Source organism: Tribolium castaneum, chromosome 8 (genome assembly GCF_031307605.1).
Source record: "Tribolium castaneum strain GA2 chromosome 8, icTriCast1.1, whole genome shotgun sequence".
Classification (NCBI taxonomy): domain Eukaryota; kingdom Metazoa; phylum Arthropoda; class Insecta; order Coleoptera; family Tenebrionidae; genus Tribolium; species Tribolium castaneum.
The window spans coordinates 16,673,591-16,693,014 of record NC_087401.1 but is presented as its reverse complement, the minus strand read 5'-3'; the positions used below and the strand labels follow the sequence as shown (position 1 = coordinate 16,693,014).

The following is a 19,424-nucleotide window of genomic DNA, read 5'->3' as shown; positions in this document are numbered from 1 at the left end:
GGTGACTGGCCCCACGTTGGGCGCCACTTTGTACAATGGTTATAGAGTGGCGCCCAACGTGGGGCGTGCATTATTTTGAAATCAATTAATTATGTAGTGTCCACCGGTGTGTCGAAGAAAGGCGACGAGGAGCAAAAAATCGTCACAATCATCGGGATATTTCACCAAACGCCGGCCGCCTCCTCGAAGTTTATAAATCAGTTGTGCCAACTTATTCTCCAAACGGAGCAGGCCATGCTGATCGAGGCCAGCTCTCCCTTCCGGGAGGTTCTAATGAAGTTTTTGTTGCGTTATCCCGGTGATACGCTCGATATGTTCCTCGATGATACCTACGTTAAGGATAAACAGTTTAGTCGGTATCTTGAGTTTTTGATTAAGCATAAGGAGGGGAAGAGTTTTCGTGACTATATACAAACCAGTATGGTTAAGAGATTGATTCAGATGGCGCTGGCCAACGTCCACGTTAATTACACTCTGAGTGAGCAGGAACGTAACGAATTGCAATATCAGAGTATTAGGATTATATCCTTGTTGATAAAAAGTGACGATCAGTGGTTGTCCGAACAACAGGAGTTGGTGGAGGCGTTGAAACAGATTTGGTGTGATGATGCGTATCAGGAGCGGCATAAAAGTGTCGATAACTTGGAGTATCCTCATTGGAAGGAACCCAAACTTTTGGTCAAGATTCTCTTGCATTATTTCTGCTACCATCCGAATAACGTTGATTTGTTGTTCCAACTGTTGAGGTGTTTGTGCCACCGCTTCATACCCGAGTTTCAGGTAAGCATAATCATTTAACTACTGAATTGTTATTATAAAAGTATTAATGACCACGGCTTAAAACCGTAATTTTTTTTCCAGTTTTTGAAAGACTTCCTCGCCAATACAGTCGCCCAAAACTATACTGTTGAATGGAAACGCTCGGCGTTTTTCCGCTTCGTTAAGCTTTTCCCGACTAACTCTATGTCCCAAGAACTGAAATCAAAAGTGTTACAATTTATTCTGATCCCTTGTTTCGCCGTCAGTTTCGAAAAGGGCGAAACGAACAAACTAGTCGGGGGTCCCCCCATGCCCTACCAGGACAGTCCCGATAACGTGGTGTCCGTTTTTATCAACAAACTCATCGATCCTGATAATCCCTTCCCCACAGCCGACTGTGTCCGAATCGCGCTGTTACAATTCTCGTGTCTGCTCGTTGAACAAGCGAGTCCACACATCCACGACCATAATAAGACGCAAAGTTCGAAACTGCGTCGTTTGATGACGTTCGCGTGGCCGTGTTTGCTGGTTGAGAATTGTTTCGACCCAGCGACACGTTACCACGGCCACCTACTACTGTCCCACATCATTGATAAGTTTGCCATCCACCGGAAGATAATCCTTCAGGTGTTTCACAGTTTGTTGAAAGCGCACGCGCTTGAAGCGCGCAATGTCGTCAGGCAGGCGTTGGAAATCCTGACGCCTTCGATGCCCCTCCGTATGGAGGAGGGTAACACGATGTTGACGCACTGGACCAAGAAAATAATCGTGGATGAAGGACATTCCATGCAACAGTTGTTCCACATTTTGCAACTTGTTGTCAAACATTACAAGGTGTATTATCCCGTGCGCCACCATTTGGTGCAACATATGGTCAACTCGATCCAAAGACTTGGCTTCAGTCCAACTGCAACACTGGAACACCGGAAATTGGCAGTTGAGTTGGCTGAAGTCATAATCAAGTGGGAGCTGTACGGGATTAAGGAGGAGGGTGATTGTGATGGCGTTGAAAACGTTGCAACTAAAAGACCAAATGATGATGCGATTGAAACTCAGCGGAAACGTTTAGCTGTGTCACAACCCTCAACGTCATACTCACCCACGCCGGTGGTAAAACAGGAACCTGGGATTAATAAGCCAATTGACCGCGTCCATATTGACACAGTTTTGAATTTTTTGCTGCGTCTCGCGTGTCAAGTCAATGATAGCGCGCCCCAAAACCCGGCCAATCCGACTGTGAGCAGCCCCGGCGAGTTACTCTCACGCCGTTGCGTTATTTTACTCAAAACGGCCCTTAAACCGGACCTGTGGCCACAACCGATTGACCTAAAGTTGGCGTTCTTTGACAAAATACTTCTCACGATTGAGGGCCCAAGCCCTAATATTGGCAACGTGTGTACGGCGCTTGAACTGTTAACTTATCTCTTGACTGTGTTGAAAAAAGAGCAAATTCTGGCGAGTTTTAAGCCGCTCCAGCGCGGTCTAGGTGCGTGTATAACGTCCACAAACAACAAAATCATAAAGCTAGTGCATGGGCTTTTGACCAAGTTAATGGCACTGTTCCCGACCGAGCGTTCCAGCACAACCGTGTGCAAATACGAGGAGTTGGAGATTTTGTATTCAACCGTGGGGAAGGTGATTTTCGAAGGCTTGAATAATTACGAGACGAACGCGCAAGCGAATTCGTCCAGTCTGTTCGGAACTATGATGATTCTGAAAGCGGCATGTGCCAATAACCACTCGTATATTGACTTGTTGATTACGCCCTTTATGCGGGTTTTGCACCGGCTGGCTAAGGAGCATTTGCAGCCGACGTCCACCGAATACGCCGCAAGTAAGTTGTAGTAATAGCCGCCAGGCGAAAAAAATTATTTGTTTGTTAGTTAACAGTGAACTGCTCATCTTGAGTCTTGATCTTGTTAAAACGCGCGTTGTTGTGATGGGTGTTGATATGCGCAAGACTTTTATTGGCACGATTCTTGTCGGTCTTATTGAAAAAACGCAGGATATTAAGGTGATGAAAGCTATCACTAAAATGCTAGAAGAGTGGATGAAGTGTAAGAACGTTGTAACACTTAACCAGGCACCGAGTCTAAGAGAAAAGTCTATTCTTTTGGGGAAAATGATGCAATATGTTGAGAAACGGTTTCCGGAAGATGCCGATCTTAATGCACAGTTTTTGGAGCTTGTCAGCTACGTTTACACGTAATTTTTAAAGACAGAAAGTTGGGAGCAGGCATTTTTAAAGTTTGTCTAGATTCGACTGCACACTGTTTTTTTTTTGGTTATTTGTTATTTTAAGTCTTTTGAAATGATTGCCAAAGGAATTGGTTCAAGTTGGGTCCAAATAATAATAAAAAAAAATTGAGCATATAATTTGTGAAAACAACCAATAAAAAGTGAAATAATGCTGGAAATTTCTATGAATTTTCATGTTAAGCTCTTGAGTTAAGTACTTCGTTAATTTGGCTTGTTATACAGAAATAATAAGGGCTTTTTATCTCGTTTCAAGCAAAAACTTATCATTTTTTGTCTCTTGAAATGATTGCAAATGAAAACTAATTAATTGGTTCCAGCGGTGTCTAGATAATAGAGAAAAAAAATATTTGAGCGTAGGACCTCTACATATAATTTGTGAAAACAACCAATAAAAAGTAAAATAATGCCAGAAATTTCTATGAATCTTAATGTAAATGTAAATTGTAAAATAGTTCCACTTTTTAGAATTGTTTAGCCGTAAATGAGAAAATAAAAGAAATTAAAAAAAAGTTAACACCCCCTCCTTAAAATCGGTCAATTTTTAAAGTGTCTCTAAATCAAATGAAACCGATTCTATCTTATAGATTTTGATGTGCTCTTCCGATCCAAAAATGCGTTTTCTCCTAGCTCTTTTAGTTTGGCCGTAATCGGCGTTTGAAAATTGAAAATTTTTTTGCGAGATATCGCCTTGAGTCCTATGCCAGTTTGTAGAGTTTTTTATGCCGGTTGTCCTCCATTTTTCCGTTTCTCGATAACTCTAATAGTTTGGCCGTAATTGGCGGTTGAAAATTGAAAAAAAGCGAAAATGGAAACCTTTTTTTGCGTTTTTCTCGAAAACTGTAAGACTTAGAGCAACGAACAAAAAACCATCTGATAGCGCTTAATTTTATCTATTTTTTCGACCAAACCCGGAGCCGCTCCGGGCAAAGGTTCCGGCTACAGAGGCGATCAAAGTTTTTCACTAAAAAAATTCATAAAAAAAAAACTAAAAGTCGTAGAGCACTGCGGTTTGTTCCATTGAATTCTACGGCTCATTTTACATATTATATCAATTTTTCACAGGAATTAAAAATTTAAAATTTTTTGCCTAAATTTAGGGTAGCCATTTGTCATAGTGGAAAATTTTATTCAATAAAAAATTCATAACTCGAAAACTAAAAGTCGAAGAGCAACGCGGTATGTTCCATTGGATTCAGCGGCTTTTTTTCTGTATTATACCAACTTTTCACGAGATTTAAAATTTTCAATTTTTTTGCTCAAATTTCCTGAGTAATAAATATCTACACTTACCTTCAAAGTGATGAAAAAAAATTTTTTTTAAATTCACTCCAGCAAATTTTTATGGACTTCTTTATGTCTTAACAACCCACAAAAGTTGTTTTTAGTCCTCAAAAAGTTCATATGTTCGATTTTTTGATGTTTGATTTTTTCAATTTTCGTCGCAAATTTTGTCGATTTTGGGTACCCGGAACTTTTGTCGAGCAATAGCTCCGGAACTATCAGAGATAACCCCATGAAGTGTATTATCGTTGGAAAGCTCTTTAAATTATCTATCTATTTCAAAAAAAATTATTGTTCTCCGACTAATAGTTTTCGAGCAAATTGGAGACAAATGCAAAAATTGGTAAAATTTTAAAAAATTTATAACTAAAAAACTGTTCGGAATTTGGCAATTTTCTCGATGCCAATCGATTCCCCGGATTATTTTGCATAGGTGAGAATAAAAACAGCTCCACTTTTTCGAATAGTTTAGTCGTAATTGGGAAAATAAAAAAAATTAAAAAAGGTTAACACCCTTAATGTAAAGCTCTTAAATTAACTACTTCCTTAATTTGGTTTTAGAAAAAAATAATTACATAGGAGGCTATCTTTAAAATAAAAAAAATCAGTAATTGTGCAATCGAGTCCGGACGTTACGTCAGATTTGCTTGCTTCCGGCTCAAGTATTGAATTTTTCCGACTAGTTTTTTTTTCCAGTGACATAAATTTGAAAACAACCGAGCTGACTTCAAAGCTAGAACCGGCTTTTTTGGCCGGTTTACGCTGCAATCAGCCTCATATCCGTGCCAAGTTTTTCAAAATCTTCGACGAGTCAATGCGACGTCGTTTACACGACCGCTTACTATATATAGTGTGTTCGCAAAATTGGGAAGCAATCGGCCAACACTATTGGATCAAACAGTGCATTGAATTGTTACTCGTGACTGCTGTCCCTGACACTTCCATACAAATGGCACACGAAAGCAGCATTCTCCCGAGTATCACTTCGGTGATAAATTCCGCCGAAAAACGCGAAGAATTCAGCAGTATGCAGGTTGATAATCCAAATTTCTACACTTCGACCGAAATCAAAGAAGAAGTGTTAGACTTGGACTTGTCAAATGTGGAGTCAAATCCACCAATTGAGGAAAAACCAATCGATCGCGCCGAAACTATTTCGAAAATGATCAAAAAACACTATGAATTTATCGAGATTAGTCGAAACGTAACGACTGATCAATTTCTATTGGCGGCTTCGCAGCTGTGTCACATGGACACGAGTCTAGCCGAACAAGTCTGGCTCCAGTTCTTCCCCCGAATTTGGGAAATCCTGGAACAGGACCAACGCAACGTCCTGGTCCAGGAAATCCTCCCGTTCATAACCTCCGGCACCCACATCATCCAGAAAGACTGCCATCCGAGCGCCATCAACACGTTCGTGGAAGCCCTAAGTCGGTGCAACCCCCCGATCCAAATCGCCCCGCCCCTTATGAAATACCTGGGTAAATCCCACAATCTCTGGCACCGTATGGCGCTCGGATTGGAGCAGATGGCCTTTGACCCCGCCTCTGCCAAAGCGACCAATGCCAGTTGCTACGATTTTGAAACGGACCAATCGAAAAACGAGCTGCTTGATTCCTTGGGCGAGTTGTACTCGTTGCTATGCGAGGAGGATCTGTGGGCGGGGCTTTGGCTCAAGCATGCGCACTACAAGGAGACGAGTATTGCGATTGCGTACGAACAGCATGGGTTTTTTGAGCAGGCGCAAGGTGCGTATGAGTCGGCCATGGCCAAACATAAGCAGGATAATTCCATGGGTCCGGTGCCTACGCATACGCAACGGGAGGTGCTGTTGTGGACTGAGAGGTGGATCAGGTGTACCAAGGAGTTGAACGAGTGGAATATTTTAATGGAGTATGCGAAGAATGGGGTTTATGATCCATATTTGTTGCTGGAGAGTGCCTGGAGGATCCCCAATTGGGATATTATGAAGGAGGTGCTCAGTAATGTGGAGTATAACTGTCCCAAGGAGTTGGGTTGGAAGGTAAGTGGAACTACTGATGATATTAATGATTAGATCTCTCATTGAAAGTATAAATTACGTTACATTTTGCATATTATATTAATTTTTCACAAGAAATAAAAATTTATAACTCGAAAACTAAAAGTTGTGGAGCAATGCGGTTTGTTCCATTGAATTCTTCGGCTCACTTTACGTATTACACCAGCTTTCTTGTAATACTAGCTTACGCTAGAAATTTTTAAAAAAATTATTTTATTTTGAAAAATGGTGGATGCGCCGGGTTATTTATTAAAAAATTCATAACTCGGAAACTAAAAGTTGTAGAGCAATGCGGTTTGTTCCATTGAATTCTTCGGCTCACTTTTCGTATTACACCAGCTTTCTTGTAATACTAGCTTACGCGAGAAATTTTTAAAAAATTATTTTAGTTTGAAAAATGGTGGATGCGCCGGGTTATTTATTAAAAAATTCATAACTCGGAAACTAAAAGTTGTAGAGCAATGCGGTTTGTTCCATTGAATTCTTCGGCTCACTTTACGTATTACACCAGCTTTCTTGTAATACTAGCTTACGCTAGAAATTTTTAAAAAATTATTGTAGTTTGAAAAATGGTGGATGCGCCGGGATATTTATTAAAAAATTCATAACTCGGAAACTAAAAGTTGTAGAGCACTGCGGTTTGTTCTATTGAATTCTTCGGCTCACTTTACGTATTACACCAGCTTTCTTGTAATACTAGCTTACGCTAGAAATTTTTAAAAAATTATTTTATTTTGAAAAATGGTGGATGCGCCGGGTTATTTATTAAAAAATTCATAACTCGGAAACTAAAAGTTGTAGAGCAATGCGGTTTGTTCCATTGAATTCTTCGGCTCACTTTACGTATTACACAAGCTTTCTTGTAATACTAGCTTACGCTAGAAATTTTTTAAAAATTATTGTAGTTTGAAAAATGGTGGATGCGCCGGGCTATTTAATAAAAATTCATAACTCGGAAACTAAAAGTTGTAGAGCAATGCGGTTTGTTCCATTGAATTCTTCGGCTCACTTTACGTATTACACCAGCTTTCTTGTAATACTAGCTTACGCTAGAAATTTTTAAAAAATTATTGTAGTTTGAAAAATGGTGGATGCGCCGGGTTATTTATTAAAAATTTATAACTCGGAAACTAAAAGTTGTAGAGCACTGCGGTTTGTTCCATTGAATTCTTCGGCTCACTTTACGTATTACACCAGCTTTCTTGTACTACTAGCTTACGCTAGAAATTTTTAAAAAATTATTTTATTCTGGAAAATGGTGGATGCGCCGGGTTATTAAAAAATTCCTAACTCGAAAACTAAAAGTTGTAGAGCAATGCGGTTTGTTCCATTGAATTCTAAGGCTCACTTTACGTATTACACCAGCTTTCTTGTAATACTAGCTTACGCGAGAAATTTTTTAAAAATTATTTTATTTTAAAAAATGGTGGATGCGCCGGGTTATTTATTAAAAAATTCCTAACTCGGAAACTAAAAGTTGTAGAGCAATGCGGTTTGTTCCATTGAATTCTTCGGCTCACTTTACTTATTACACCAGCTTTCTTATAATACTAGCTTACGCTAGAAATTTTTAAAAAAATATTTTATTTTGAAAAATGGTGGATGCGCCGGGTTATTTATTAAAAAATTCATAACTCGAAAACTAAAAGTTGTAGAGCAATGCGGTTTGTTCCATTGGATTTAGCAGCTTATTTTACGTATTACTCCAGCTTTCTTGTAATACTAGCTTACGCTAGAAATTTTTAAAAAATTATGTTAGTTTGAAAAATGGTGGATGCGCCTGGTTATTTATTAAAAAATTCATAACTCGGAAACTAAAAGTTGTCGAGCAATGCGGTTTGTTCTATTGAATTCTACGGCTAACTTTACGTATTACACCAGCTTTCTTGTAAAGCTAGCTTACGCTAGAAATTTTTAAAAAAATATTTTAGTTTGAAAAATGGTGGATGCGCCGGGCTATTTAATAAAAATTCATAACTCGGATACTAAAAGTTGTAGAGCAATGCGGTTTGTTCCATTGAATTCTACGGCTGATTTTACATATATTATCAATTTTTCACGAGATTTAAAATTTTAAATTTTTTTGCTCAGATTTCCTGAGTAATAAATACTTCCTTCAAAGAGGTGAAAGTTTTTTTTTTTTAAACTTATTCACACCCTTTGTTTTTTAGTTTCAATTTAAAAATTTTGAATCATTTTGATCCAGATCACAATGTATGGCGGTTTTCTCCTAATCTGCCAACCAGAAGAGAGCAAACCTTTAAAATTCGTGGAACGATATGTTGAAAGCGCCAGCGCCCTCTGTCTGAACGAGTGGCGCCGCCTACCACATATCGTCAGCCACATCCACTTGCCCTATCTCCAAGCCGCCCAACAAATAATGGAGTTACAAGAAGCCTACCAGATTCACAAAGGCCTTCTTCAAGGCCACCAAAACTCCCTCCATGACATGAAGGCCATTGTGAAAACATGGCGCAACCGACTTCCGGTAATCGCCGACGACTTGACCCACTGGAACGATATTTTCACATGGAGACAGCACCATTATCAAGTGATCGTAAACCACTACGAGTCAATCAGAGACACCACCAATACCAACTCAATGTTGGGCATACACGCCTCGGCTCAATCGATCATCCATTTCGGGAAAATTGCCCGAAAACACAAATTAGTCAACGTTTGTTTGGAATCACTCAATCGGATCTACTCGATCAAAAGCGTCCCGATCGTCGATTGTTACCAAAAAATCAGGCAACAAGTCAAGTGCTACCTACAGTTGGCATCAATGAACAACAAAAACGAGCTACAAGAAGGCTTGGAAGTGATCAACAACACCAACGTGAAATACTTCGCTAAAGAACTCACCGCCGAGATTTACGCCCTCAAGGGCATGATTTACCACTTGAGCAGTAAGTGGGTTTTTCCCCCATCTGGACGTTTAATTTCCTTCGCCCTTTCAGACAAATCGGACGAAGCCAATAAGTCGTTCAGCGCCGCCGTGCAAATGCACGACACTTCGATCAAGGCTTGGGCGCTTTATGGTGACTATTTGGAGCAGGTTTTTACACGTGATTCGCGTCAAATCAATTTGGGTGTGAATGCAATGGCGTGTTTTTTGCACGCCTGTCGGCATCAAAACGAGTCTAAAGCACGCAAATATTTGGCTAAAGTTTTGTGGCTTTTGAGTTATGATGATGAAAATTCAAGTTTAATGGACGCGTTAGATAAGTATTCGGTCGGGGTTCCCCCGATTTTGTGGTTGCCGTGGACGCCACAACTGCTCAATTGTTTGGTCCAGTATGAGGGGCACGTGATTTTGAACTTGCTATGTCAGGTAGGTGATCAAAAATTTTATTTTTTTTTAAGTTTGTAATTTAATGAACTATGTGTATTTCACTTGCGTTCCACAAAGATGCTTATTATGATACGCAAATTTATTAAAAAAAAAAATATTAAAAAAAAAAGAAATACCTTTTAAAACTTTCGAAAAAGTGATATTTTCAGTAATTTTTTTTGATTGGGCGAAAATGATGTCACGAACTTTTTAGTACTTTCCCGATATTGTGAGTCATACGAGCCTTTATGTACTTTTCCTATTTAAATAAACTACTGATTTATAAAGACTTTATTATTTATTCTTGTTTCATAATGTTTTTCTTGACTTTATAGGATGTTTAATTTTTTTTTTCAAACTTAAAATAACTAAAAAAATGCAAATGTTGGTAATAATTATATTTCTGGCTTGAAAAACCTCATAAAACTTTCGAAAAGATGATATTTTAAGTATTTTTTTTCGATTGGGCGAAAATGACGTCACGAACTTTTTAGTACTTTCCTCATATTGTGAGTCATACGAGCCTTTATGTACTTTTCCTATCTAAATAAACTACTAATTTATAAAGACTTTATTATTTATTCTTGTTTCATTATGTTTTTCTTGACTTTATAGGATGTTTAATTTTTTTTTTCAAACTTAAAATAACTAAAATAAATGCAAATGTTGGTAAAAATTATATTTCTGGCTTGAAAAACCTCATAAAACTTTCGAAAAGATAATATTTTAAGTAATTTATTTCGATTGGGCGAAAATGACGTCACGAACTTTTTAGTACTTTCCCGATATTGTGAGTCATACGAGCCTTTGTGTACTTTTCCTATTTAAATAAATTACCAATTTATAAAGACTTTATTATTTATTCTTGTTTCATAATGTTTTTCTTGACTTTATAGGATGTTTAATTTTTTTTTCAAACTTAAAATAACTAAAATAAATGCAAATGTTGGTAATAATTATATTTCTGGCTTGAAAAACCTCATAAAACTTTCGAAAAGCTGATATTTTAAGTAATTTTTTTTTGATTGGGCGAAAATGATGTCACAAACTTTTTAGTACTTTCTCAATATTGTGAGTCATATGAGCCTTTATGTACTTTTCCTATTTAAATAAACTACAAATTTATAAAGACTTTATTATTTATTCTTGTTTCATTATGTTTTTCTTGACTTTATAGGATGTTTAATTTTTTTCCAACTTAAAATAACTAAAAAAAAATGCAAATGTTGGTAATAATTATATTTCTGGCTTGAAAAACCTCATAAAACTTTCGAAAAGATGGTATTTTAAGTATTTTTTTTCGATTAGGCGAAAATGACGTCACGAACTTTTTAGTACTTTCCTCATATTGTGAGTCATACGAGCCTTTATGTACTTTCTCTATCTAAATAAACTACTAATTTATAAAGACTTTATTATTTATTCTTGTTTCATTATGTTTTTCTTGACTTTATAAGATGTTTAATTTTTTTTCCAACTTAAAATAACTAAAAAAAAATGCAAATGTTGGTAATAATTATATTTCTGGCTTGAAAAACCTCATAAAACTTTCGAAAAGCTGATATTTTAAGTAATTTTTTTTTGATTGGGCGAAAATGATGTCACAAACTTTTTAATACTTTCCCGATATTGTGAGTCATACGAGCCTTTATGTACTTTTCCTATTTAAATAAACTACTGATTTATAAAGACTTTATTATTTATTCTTGTTTCATAATGTTTTTCTTGACTTTATAGGATGTTTAATTTTTTTTTTCAAACTTAAAATAACTAAAATAAATGCAAATGTTGGTAATAATTATATTTCTGGCTTGAAAAACCTCATAAATCTTTCGAAAAGCTGATATTTTAAGTAATTTTTTTCGATTGGTCGAAAATGATGTCACGAACTTTTTAGTACTTTCCCGATATTGTGAGTCATAGGAGCCTTTGTGTACTTTTCCTATTTAAATAAACTACTAATTTATAAAGACTTTATTATTTATTCTTGTTTCATAATGTTTTTCTTGACTTTATAGGATGTTTATTTTTTTTTCAAACTTAAAATAACTAAAATAAATGCAAATGTTGCTAATAATTATATTTCTGGCTTGAAAAGCCTCATAAAACTTTCGAAAAGCTGATATTTTAAGTAATTTTTTTTTGATTGGACGAAAATGACGTCACGAACTTTTTAGTACTTTCCCGATATTGTGAGTCATACGAGCCTTTATGTACTTTTCCTATTCAGAAAAACTACGAATTTGTAAAGACTTTATTATTTATTTGTCTTTCATAATGTTTTTTTTGACTTTGTAGAATGTTTAGTTTTTTTTTCAAACTTAAAATAACTATAAAAAATGCAAATGTTGGTAATAATTATATTTCTAGCTTGAAAAACCTCATAAAACTTTCGAAAAGAAGATATTTTAAGTATTTTTTTTTCGATTGGGCGATAATGATGTCATGACTTTTTAGTACTTTCCGAATATTGTGACTGATACGAGCCTTTAGGATTTTTTTCCATTTAGATAAACTAAAATTTATGAAGACTTTATTATTATTTTTGTTTCATAATGTTTTTCTTCAAACTAAAAAAAATAAAAAAATAATCTTTTTCTTAACTTTGTAGAAGTAACTTCTTAAACGCTACTAAATTAGTTTGTAACTAGAATTTGGCAGAGATTGTTATAGTTTCGTTCCTCTTAGGTTGGTAGAATGTTCCCTCAGGCTGTGTACTTCCCCATCCGTACGTTATACCTAACTTTACGTACGGCAACAGCGCGTAAAACAAACACAGTCCAACAACAACCCCAAGACCAAACCGACACTCAAAATAACCAACAAGAGAGTGGCAACACTGCCACAATCACAACCAGCGAAACATCTTCAATCAAAGCAACACCTGCTATGATCCGCTGTTCAAAAATAATGAAAATGCAACGTGATATTCACACCACGGCACTGTCAAGTCTCGAAGGAATTGCCAATCAAATGGAGTGGTTTAGAGAGAATTGGTACGAAGAGGTTTTGAGACAGTTAAGGCAGGGTTTGACTAAATGTTACGCGATTGCGTTCGAGAATCGTGAAAGTGTAAATGAGGCTAAAATAACACCACATATACTTAATTTTGTGAAAAAGTTAATGTCGACGTTTGGCATTGGTGTTGAGAATATTGGTTCGGTGGTTACGTTTAATTCGGCAGCTAGTGAAAGTCTGGCCAGGAGAGCCGAAGCTACGTATCAGGATCCGGTGTTTAAGGAGATGAAGCAGGATTTTACCAAGGATTTTGATTTTTCGCAAACGAATTCGATGCGCTTGCATACGTTGATTTTTAAGCTGAAGAAGTGGATCAAGATTTTGGATAATCGTTCCAAGATGTTGTTACAGTAAGTACATTTTTTGGAAAAAAATATGTTTTGTCAAAATTTTGTGGTCTACCTTGTAGTTACGCTCACTCGTTTTGGCAAACATCATGATTGTTAAACAAAGTCGGTCGTCTTGAATAACTTTTATTTTAAAAACATGTTTTATTATGAAACACTTAAAAATATTAACTTGTCTTGTATTTCTTTAACAAAAACAAATAAGACAACAAAATATTTCAAAAAATAAAACAGGTAGGTAATTATTTGTCATTTATCCTAAAATGTAAAATTGTATCACACATTGTGTTGAGGAAAATTTTCTTGCACAATTATCTAACAAAAATATTTCTTTTACAAAACTTATCGCTTATCATAAGTCATATTTCACCAGAAGTAAAAAACAATCTAATATATTACCACACGCGTTTTTTCAACTTGACAGCCGCTTTATTGATATTTACATGATGACATGTATTTTGCAAGCGTAATTGCTTATAAATTAATTGAGATTATGTCATTTATCAGTTGGATTTTCTCATAAAAGGGGGAAAACAATTAGAAACTAATTCTGGGGAATTTGTAAAAAAATTTGTAAAAATAAATTGTAAACAAGAAAGGAAACACAGAAGAAGAAGAATGAAGCAAGATGGATAAAATAATAATTAAAATAAAATAATTTAAATTGTTTTTTAGGACAGGTAGGTAACATTAAAAGGGTTATTATAAGGTATAAAAAATCTACATTTTTGTAGCAAATTTACGAAAGCATAATATTTTAATCAAATTAACACTGGAAACGTTAATAAAATTTCGATCAACTGTGCAGCAAAAATTGAAGCTGTTAAATTTATTTTCTATGATAATTTGTAATTAAAATTCTTTGTAAAGCTTTTTAATAGCTTTTATTTTGTTTTGTTGTCAGTTTCATATTTTCTGAGTCAAGCTTTAAAGGGTTTTTATTGTCCGAATGAACTGTAATTTTGCATACTTACGTAATTTCCGTGACAATGCAATACTAATTAGTTCGTCACTCAAAAAGGAGGTTAACTTTTCAATTTTCGAAATACGGTTCAAAAAGGTGTAGAAGTAATTGTAAAAAATCTAACAGTTGAATTATTATTATTATTATTTTTAAAATACTTTATTTTTTTACCCAAAAACCTATATAAAAAAGATATTTGGAAGCTACCAAAGAGTAGCTTGAGCCCGTTATGTCAATGTAGAGTTAAATAAAAACTTAAGATTAAACTTAAAAAAACATATTTTGAACTTCAAAATAACCTGACTCTTGAGTTAACTTAGACTTTTCTAAGTTTTCAGGCCTGACCTGACTTGACTGTTGAGTTTACTTAGACTTTTTTTAAGTTTTTAGACCTGACCTGACCTAAAAATTGAGTTTACTTAGACTTTTTCTAAGTTTTCAGACCTGACCTGACTTGACAGTTGAGTTTACTTAGACTTTTTTTAAGTTTTTAGACCTGACCTAACCTGAAAATTGAGTTTACTTTGACTTTTTGTAAGTTTTCAGACCTGACTTGACCTGACTGTTGACTTAACTTAGACTTTTTCTAAGTTTTCAGACCTGACCTGACTTGACTGTTGAGTTTACTTAGACTTTTTTTAAGTTTTTAGACCTGACCTAACCTGAAAATTGAGTTTACTTAGACTTTTTTTACGTTTTCAGACCTGACTTGACCTGACTGTTGAGTTAACTTAGACTTTTTCTAAGTTTTCAGACCTGACCTGACTGTTGCGTTAACTTAGACTTTTTTTAAGTTTTCAGACCTGACCTGACCTGACTGTTGAGTTAGTTTAGACTTTTTCTAAGTTTCCAGTCCTGACCTGACCTGACTGTTGAGTTACCTTAGACTTTTTCTAAGTTTTCAGACCTGACCTGACTGTTGAGTTAACTTAGACTTTTTCTAAGTTTTTAGACCTGACCTGACCTGACTGTTGAGTTAACTTAGACTTTTTCTAAGTTTTCAGACCTGACTTGACCTGACTGTTGAATTAACATGGACTTTTTCTAACTCAGAGTTAACTCATTATTAAAATAACGGACTATAGAGGTTATAAAAAGTTATAAATAAATTCTAACTTACATTCTGTTTGAAATCAATAGGCTTTCCACGAGTTTTTTTGAAGTGAAATTTATTATGACTCATTTAAAAATGTTTTTTTTTTTAATATTCTTTTCTATGTTTTTTCTAATTGGTTTTGAAATATGAACTGTACATTATTTGTGCAGGTTTTTTAAAGCGTTCAGTTTTAATAAAACAACCTATACCGCACATATAATGTATTACTTAGCCAAATTTTTTCCTCTTAGGTCGTTCCTAATTGAGGAAAAATGCCGTTTCCTCTCAAACTTCACCCTTAAAACCGCCGAAGTGGAAATCCCCGGCGAATTTCTCCTCCCCAAACACAACCATTACTACGTTCGCATAACTCGTTTCATGCCTCGTGTTGACGTCGTCCAAAAACACAACGCCGCCGCCAGGCGTCTCTACATCCGTGGTCACAACGGAAAAATCTACCCTTATTTAGTTGTCAACGATTCGGGTCTAGTCGACGCACGTCGTGAAGAACGCGTCCTTCAACTTCTGCGCATGCTCAATCACTGTCTCGGCAAACAGAAAGAGACCGCACGACGTTTTCTCCACTTTACCGTACCGCGCGTTGTTGCCGTCTCGCAGCAAATCCGATTGGTCGAAGATAACCCCGCCTCCATCTCCCTATTGGACATTTTCAAAAAGGGGTGTGCCAAGCTAGGCATCGAGCACGACGATCCCATTCATTACTACTACGAACGCTTGGGTGGGGTGCAGAGTAGGGGAATCAAAGCGAGCCATCAATTGAGTAGGGATATTTTAAAAGGGGTGCAAACAAACATGGTACCAAGAACGTTGTTGAAACAATGGGCGGTCCAAACGTTCCCATCAGCCACCGATTATTGGCAGTTTCGGAAAATGTTCACATTGCAGTTGGCTTTGGCCTGCTTTGCCGAACATGTCTTGCACTTGACGAGACTTAATCCCGACATGATGTACTTGCATCAGGATTCGGGATTAATGAACGTGGCCTACTTTAAGTTTGATGTGGATGATGGGACGGGGGAGTTTGGGGCCACCAGATCGGTGCCCTTTCGGCTGACGCCGAATATTGTCGAGTATTTGTCGAGTATTGGGATTAGTGGGCCTTTGACAGCGTCCATGATTGCGACGGCGAGGTGTTTCGTTTATCCGAATTTTAAAGTAACGGCGATTTTGAAGCCGATTTTGAGAGATGAGATGGTTTTGTCGAGGATGAAGAAGCCGGAGGAAGTGGCAGGGAATAATACGGAGAAGTTGAGCGATAGCGAACAGATTATTAATATGGTCAATAAGGCAGTGACGTCGATCTCCAGTCGGTTGAACAGTTTGGCGCATTTTGACGGAGCTGATAGCAAGGTTAGTGGATACTTTTTTGTTAGTAGATTTTTTTTTCTAAATGAAATGAATTATATTGAAAAGACACGTAAAATAATATAATACTATTATAATAAAATTCCAATTTTTAGTCGTTATATACATATGTACGAAATTAATTGGTCTAAGCAGGACCTAAGTAACAGAAAAAAAAAATTTTGAGCGTAGGACACTTAGATATGATTGTGAGAATAACTATATTTTTCTAAAAATTTTTTTTAATAATGATGCTGGAAGTTTTTGGAAAATGCAGTTTTTACGAAATAAATTATATACAAAATAATTTGCGTGATCCAAGAGTGTATAATCGGTCTATAACTTTTTTGCTATTTGAAATATTGTCATTCTGTTTTTATTATTTGATAGATCTACTGAAATTCCACAAACTAAAAATATTTCTATTATGCCCAGGATGTATACAGAGTGATGAACCAAAGTTATATTTTTTTTAACGGAACACCCTATATATTTTTGCATAATTGGATTCTACGTAAAAAAATAATGTAACTTTATATAAACTATTATGGGTCTATCTTTTTTCGTTTCGGAATTATTCGACTTTTCGTTATAGAAAAGACCAATTTTTGAAAATTCACTGCAAAGTCGCTTATGAATATTTTCCGATAAATTTGCAACAGAAAAATTCAAAATACTTTGAAGTTTTAGGAAATTGTCGACTTTTACTTGAAACACGGAAATCATATACAGGGTGTGTCAAAACGCAAAAAGTTGAATAACTAATTTTTTTTAATGGAACACCATGTATTTCTTTAGACGTATCGATAGCATTTTTTATAAGCTTTCTATTGATATGCGGTTTATATTGCAAATTTACAATATTTTTTAAAGTGTTCCAAATATATTAAAAAATATTTTTTAGTTATTTTATTAATAATTCTTTATGAGTGAAATTTATTTATGTATTAGGTAATAATTAGATTACTAACGTAATTAGTCACATTAGTATATATTAAGAAATTAATTACCATTTGACTATCAGATTCTAGGCTAACAAATTTTCTTGTAATAAAATATATTTTTTTGAAAAATCTCGTAAAATATTTTAAATTTGCTATGCAAACGTCATATTATTAGAAAGTTTCTCAAAAATGCTATCGAACAAAAATCATGGTCTTCCATTTGAAAAAAATGAGTTATTCAACTTTTTGCGTTTTGGCACACCCTGTATATTAAATGCGTGCTTATCCTAAAAGTCGACTATTCGCTAAAACTACAAGGTATTCCAAGTTTTTCTGTTACAAATTTATCGGAAAATATTCATAAGCGACTTTGCAGTGATTTTTAAAAAATCGTTTTTTTCTAAAACGAAAAATTGAATAATTCCGAAACGAAAAAAGATAGACCCATAATAGTTTATATAAAGTTACATTATTTTTTTACGTAGAATCTAATTTTGGAAAAATATATAGGGTGTTTCATTTAAAAAAATATAACTGGTTCACCACTCTGTATACAACACCCTGTGTATAATAAAAATATTTTTAGTTTGTGGACTTTATGTCGTTCTATCGTATAATGAAAACGGCATAAAAATTAAAAAATATAGATCTGGGTCAACATGTGTATGTGTAGTACAGTCACGATCAAAAAGAATGACACGCTTACCAACCGAGCCGGATAGCAAATAAAATTAGATATAAAATCGTCAAACGTATACATTAACCGTATCATATCGAAGATTTGTGGTTGCGGTCATTCTTTTTGATCGTGACTGTACGTTTTACACAATACATACTTTTTTATTTTTCGTAGTAGCTTATCAAGGCTTTTTCGTAGTAATAAGAGTGAGCTACGAAAAAAATTATTGCAATTTTTAAACAATAACGAAAATAAACAAACAATAGGTAAGTAAGAAGGGATTTACACTTACTTGGTAAAATAAAGATAACAGAAATTAATAATTTTGTTGTTTTTATATTCACGTGAGAAATATTATTAAATAAATTAATGTTTTATTTTTTTTATTTAAATTAAATATAATAAAATTTCAAATGACATTCTATTATTGCGTTTGTTTTTAGTAATTAACGTAAGCGATAACAGTTAAAAAGCTTGTAAACTTGACATAACCGAATACATCTTATTGATAATCAGTAATTATATTTGGATGTCCATCGGCCTTCAGACAGATTTTATCTGAAGAAATGTTTTACAAGTGCCTTGTTATTTTAATTGCTATTTAATCAAAATTACTGTTGTACTTTGAATTGCGTTCTTATAATTTATAAACACTAATTTTTTTGCGGAAAATAGTGCAAAACAATAACTGAAAATGTGCGAATCAAATCAAATCAGTTTTTCTAAGATTTAATGATCAATTTCTTTCACGGAAGGATTTGAAACAATGTGTACTAGATTTTGAGCAATCTGATAAGAAAATCGAGGAAGGTGAAAGAAGACGGAAAGTTTGCTTCTTACTATTTTTTAATCTAATAATTGTTGTCAATATTGTTATCTTTTACAAGATTTCACATATCGGAGATGCTTTTGTAGTAAAACATGCATTTGTTTACTCTTTTATTATCAGATTTTTCGCCGACGGCAACTTTGTTAAGAGTTCTACGCCTTTTCTCGTGCCTTATCAGCATTTTTTCACTTCTTTTTTATCACACTTAACTTTTAACTTGTTCGATTAGAAACTAGATAAATCTATTACAAAATATTTGCAGGTCTCAACTCTTGTAAACGCAGCAATCAGTCACGACAACTTGTGCCGGATGGACCCAGCGTGGCATCCCTGGCTGTAACTTTAGTATTATTTACTTTAATTAAAGTGATATTTTTTGTAAAAATAAACTTCTAAAAATAACTGTTTTGAATGAATTTGTTCAAATGACCCCTGGAATCAAGTCACTTGTTACTCAATTTGTTATTGATTTCGAATGTTTCCTGCATGCGGACAAAAGTGACGTGGG

General features: G+C 35.0%; 1 protein-coding gene across 1 annotated transcript in view; it reads left to right on the top strand.

The window, feature by feature from the left end:
* Nipped-A overlaps positions 1–19,318 on the top strand; it is a 28,427-nt gene extending 9,109 nt beyond the window's left edge. The window contains exons 11-19 of the mRNA XM_008196304.3: positions 98–780; positions 862–2,593; positions 2,643–2,964; positions 4,996–6,322; positions 8,547–9,249; positions 9,301–9,674; positions 12,363–13,042; positions 15,351–16,470; positions 19,179–19,318. Coding sequence (XP_008194526.1) covers positions 98–780; positions 862–2,593; positions 2,643–2,964; positions 4,996–6,322; positions 8,547–9,249; positions 9,301–9,674; positions 12,363–13,042; positions 15,351–16,470; positions 19,179–19,256 — 7,019 coding nt within the window. The 3' untranslated portion in view covers positions 19,257–19,318. The remainder of the gene's footprint in view (positions 1–97; positions 781–861; positions 2,594–2,642; positions 2,965–4,995; positions 6,323–8,546; positions 9,250–9,300; positions 9,675–12,362; positions 13,043–15,350; positions 16,471–19,178) is intronic.
* Positions 19,319–19,424: the final 106 nt, after the last annotated feature.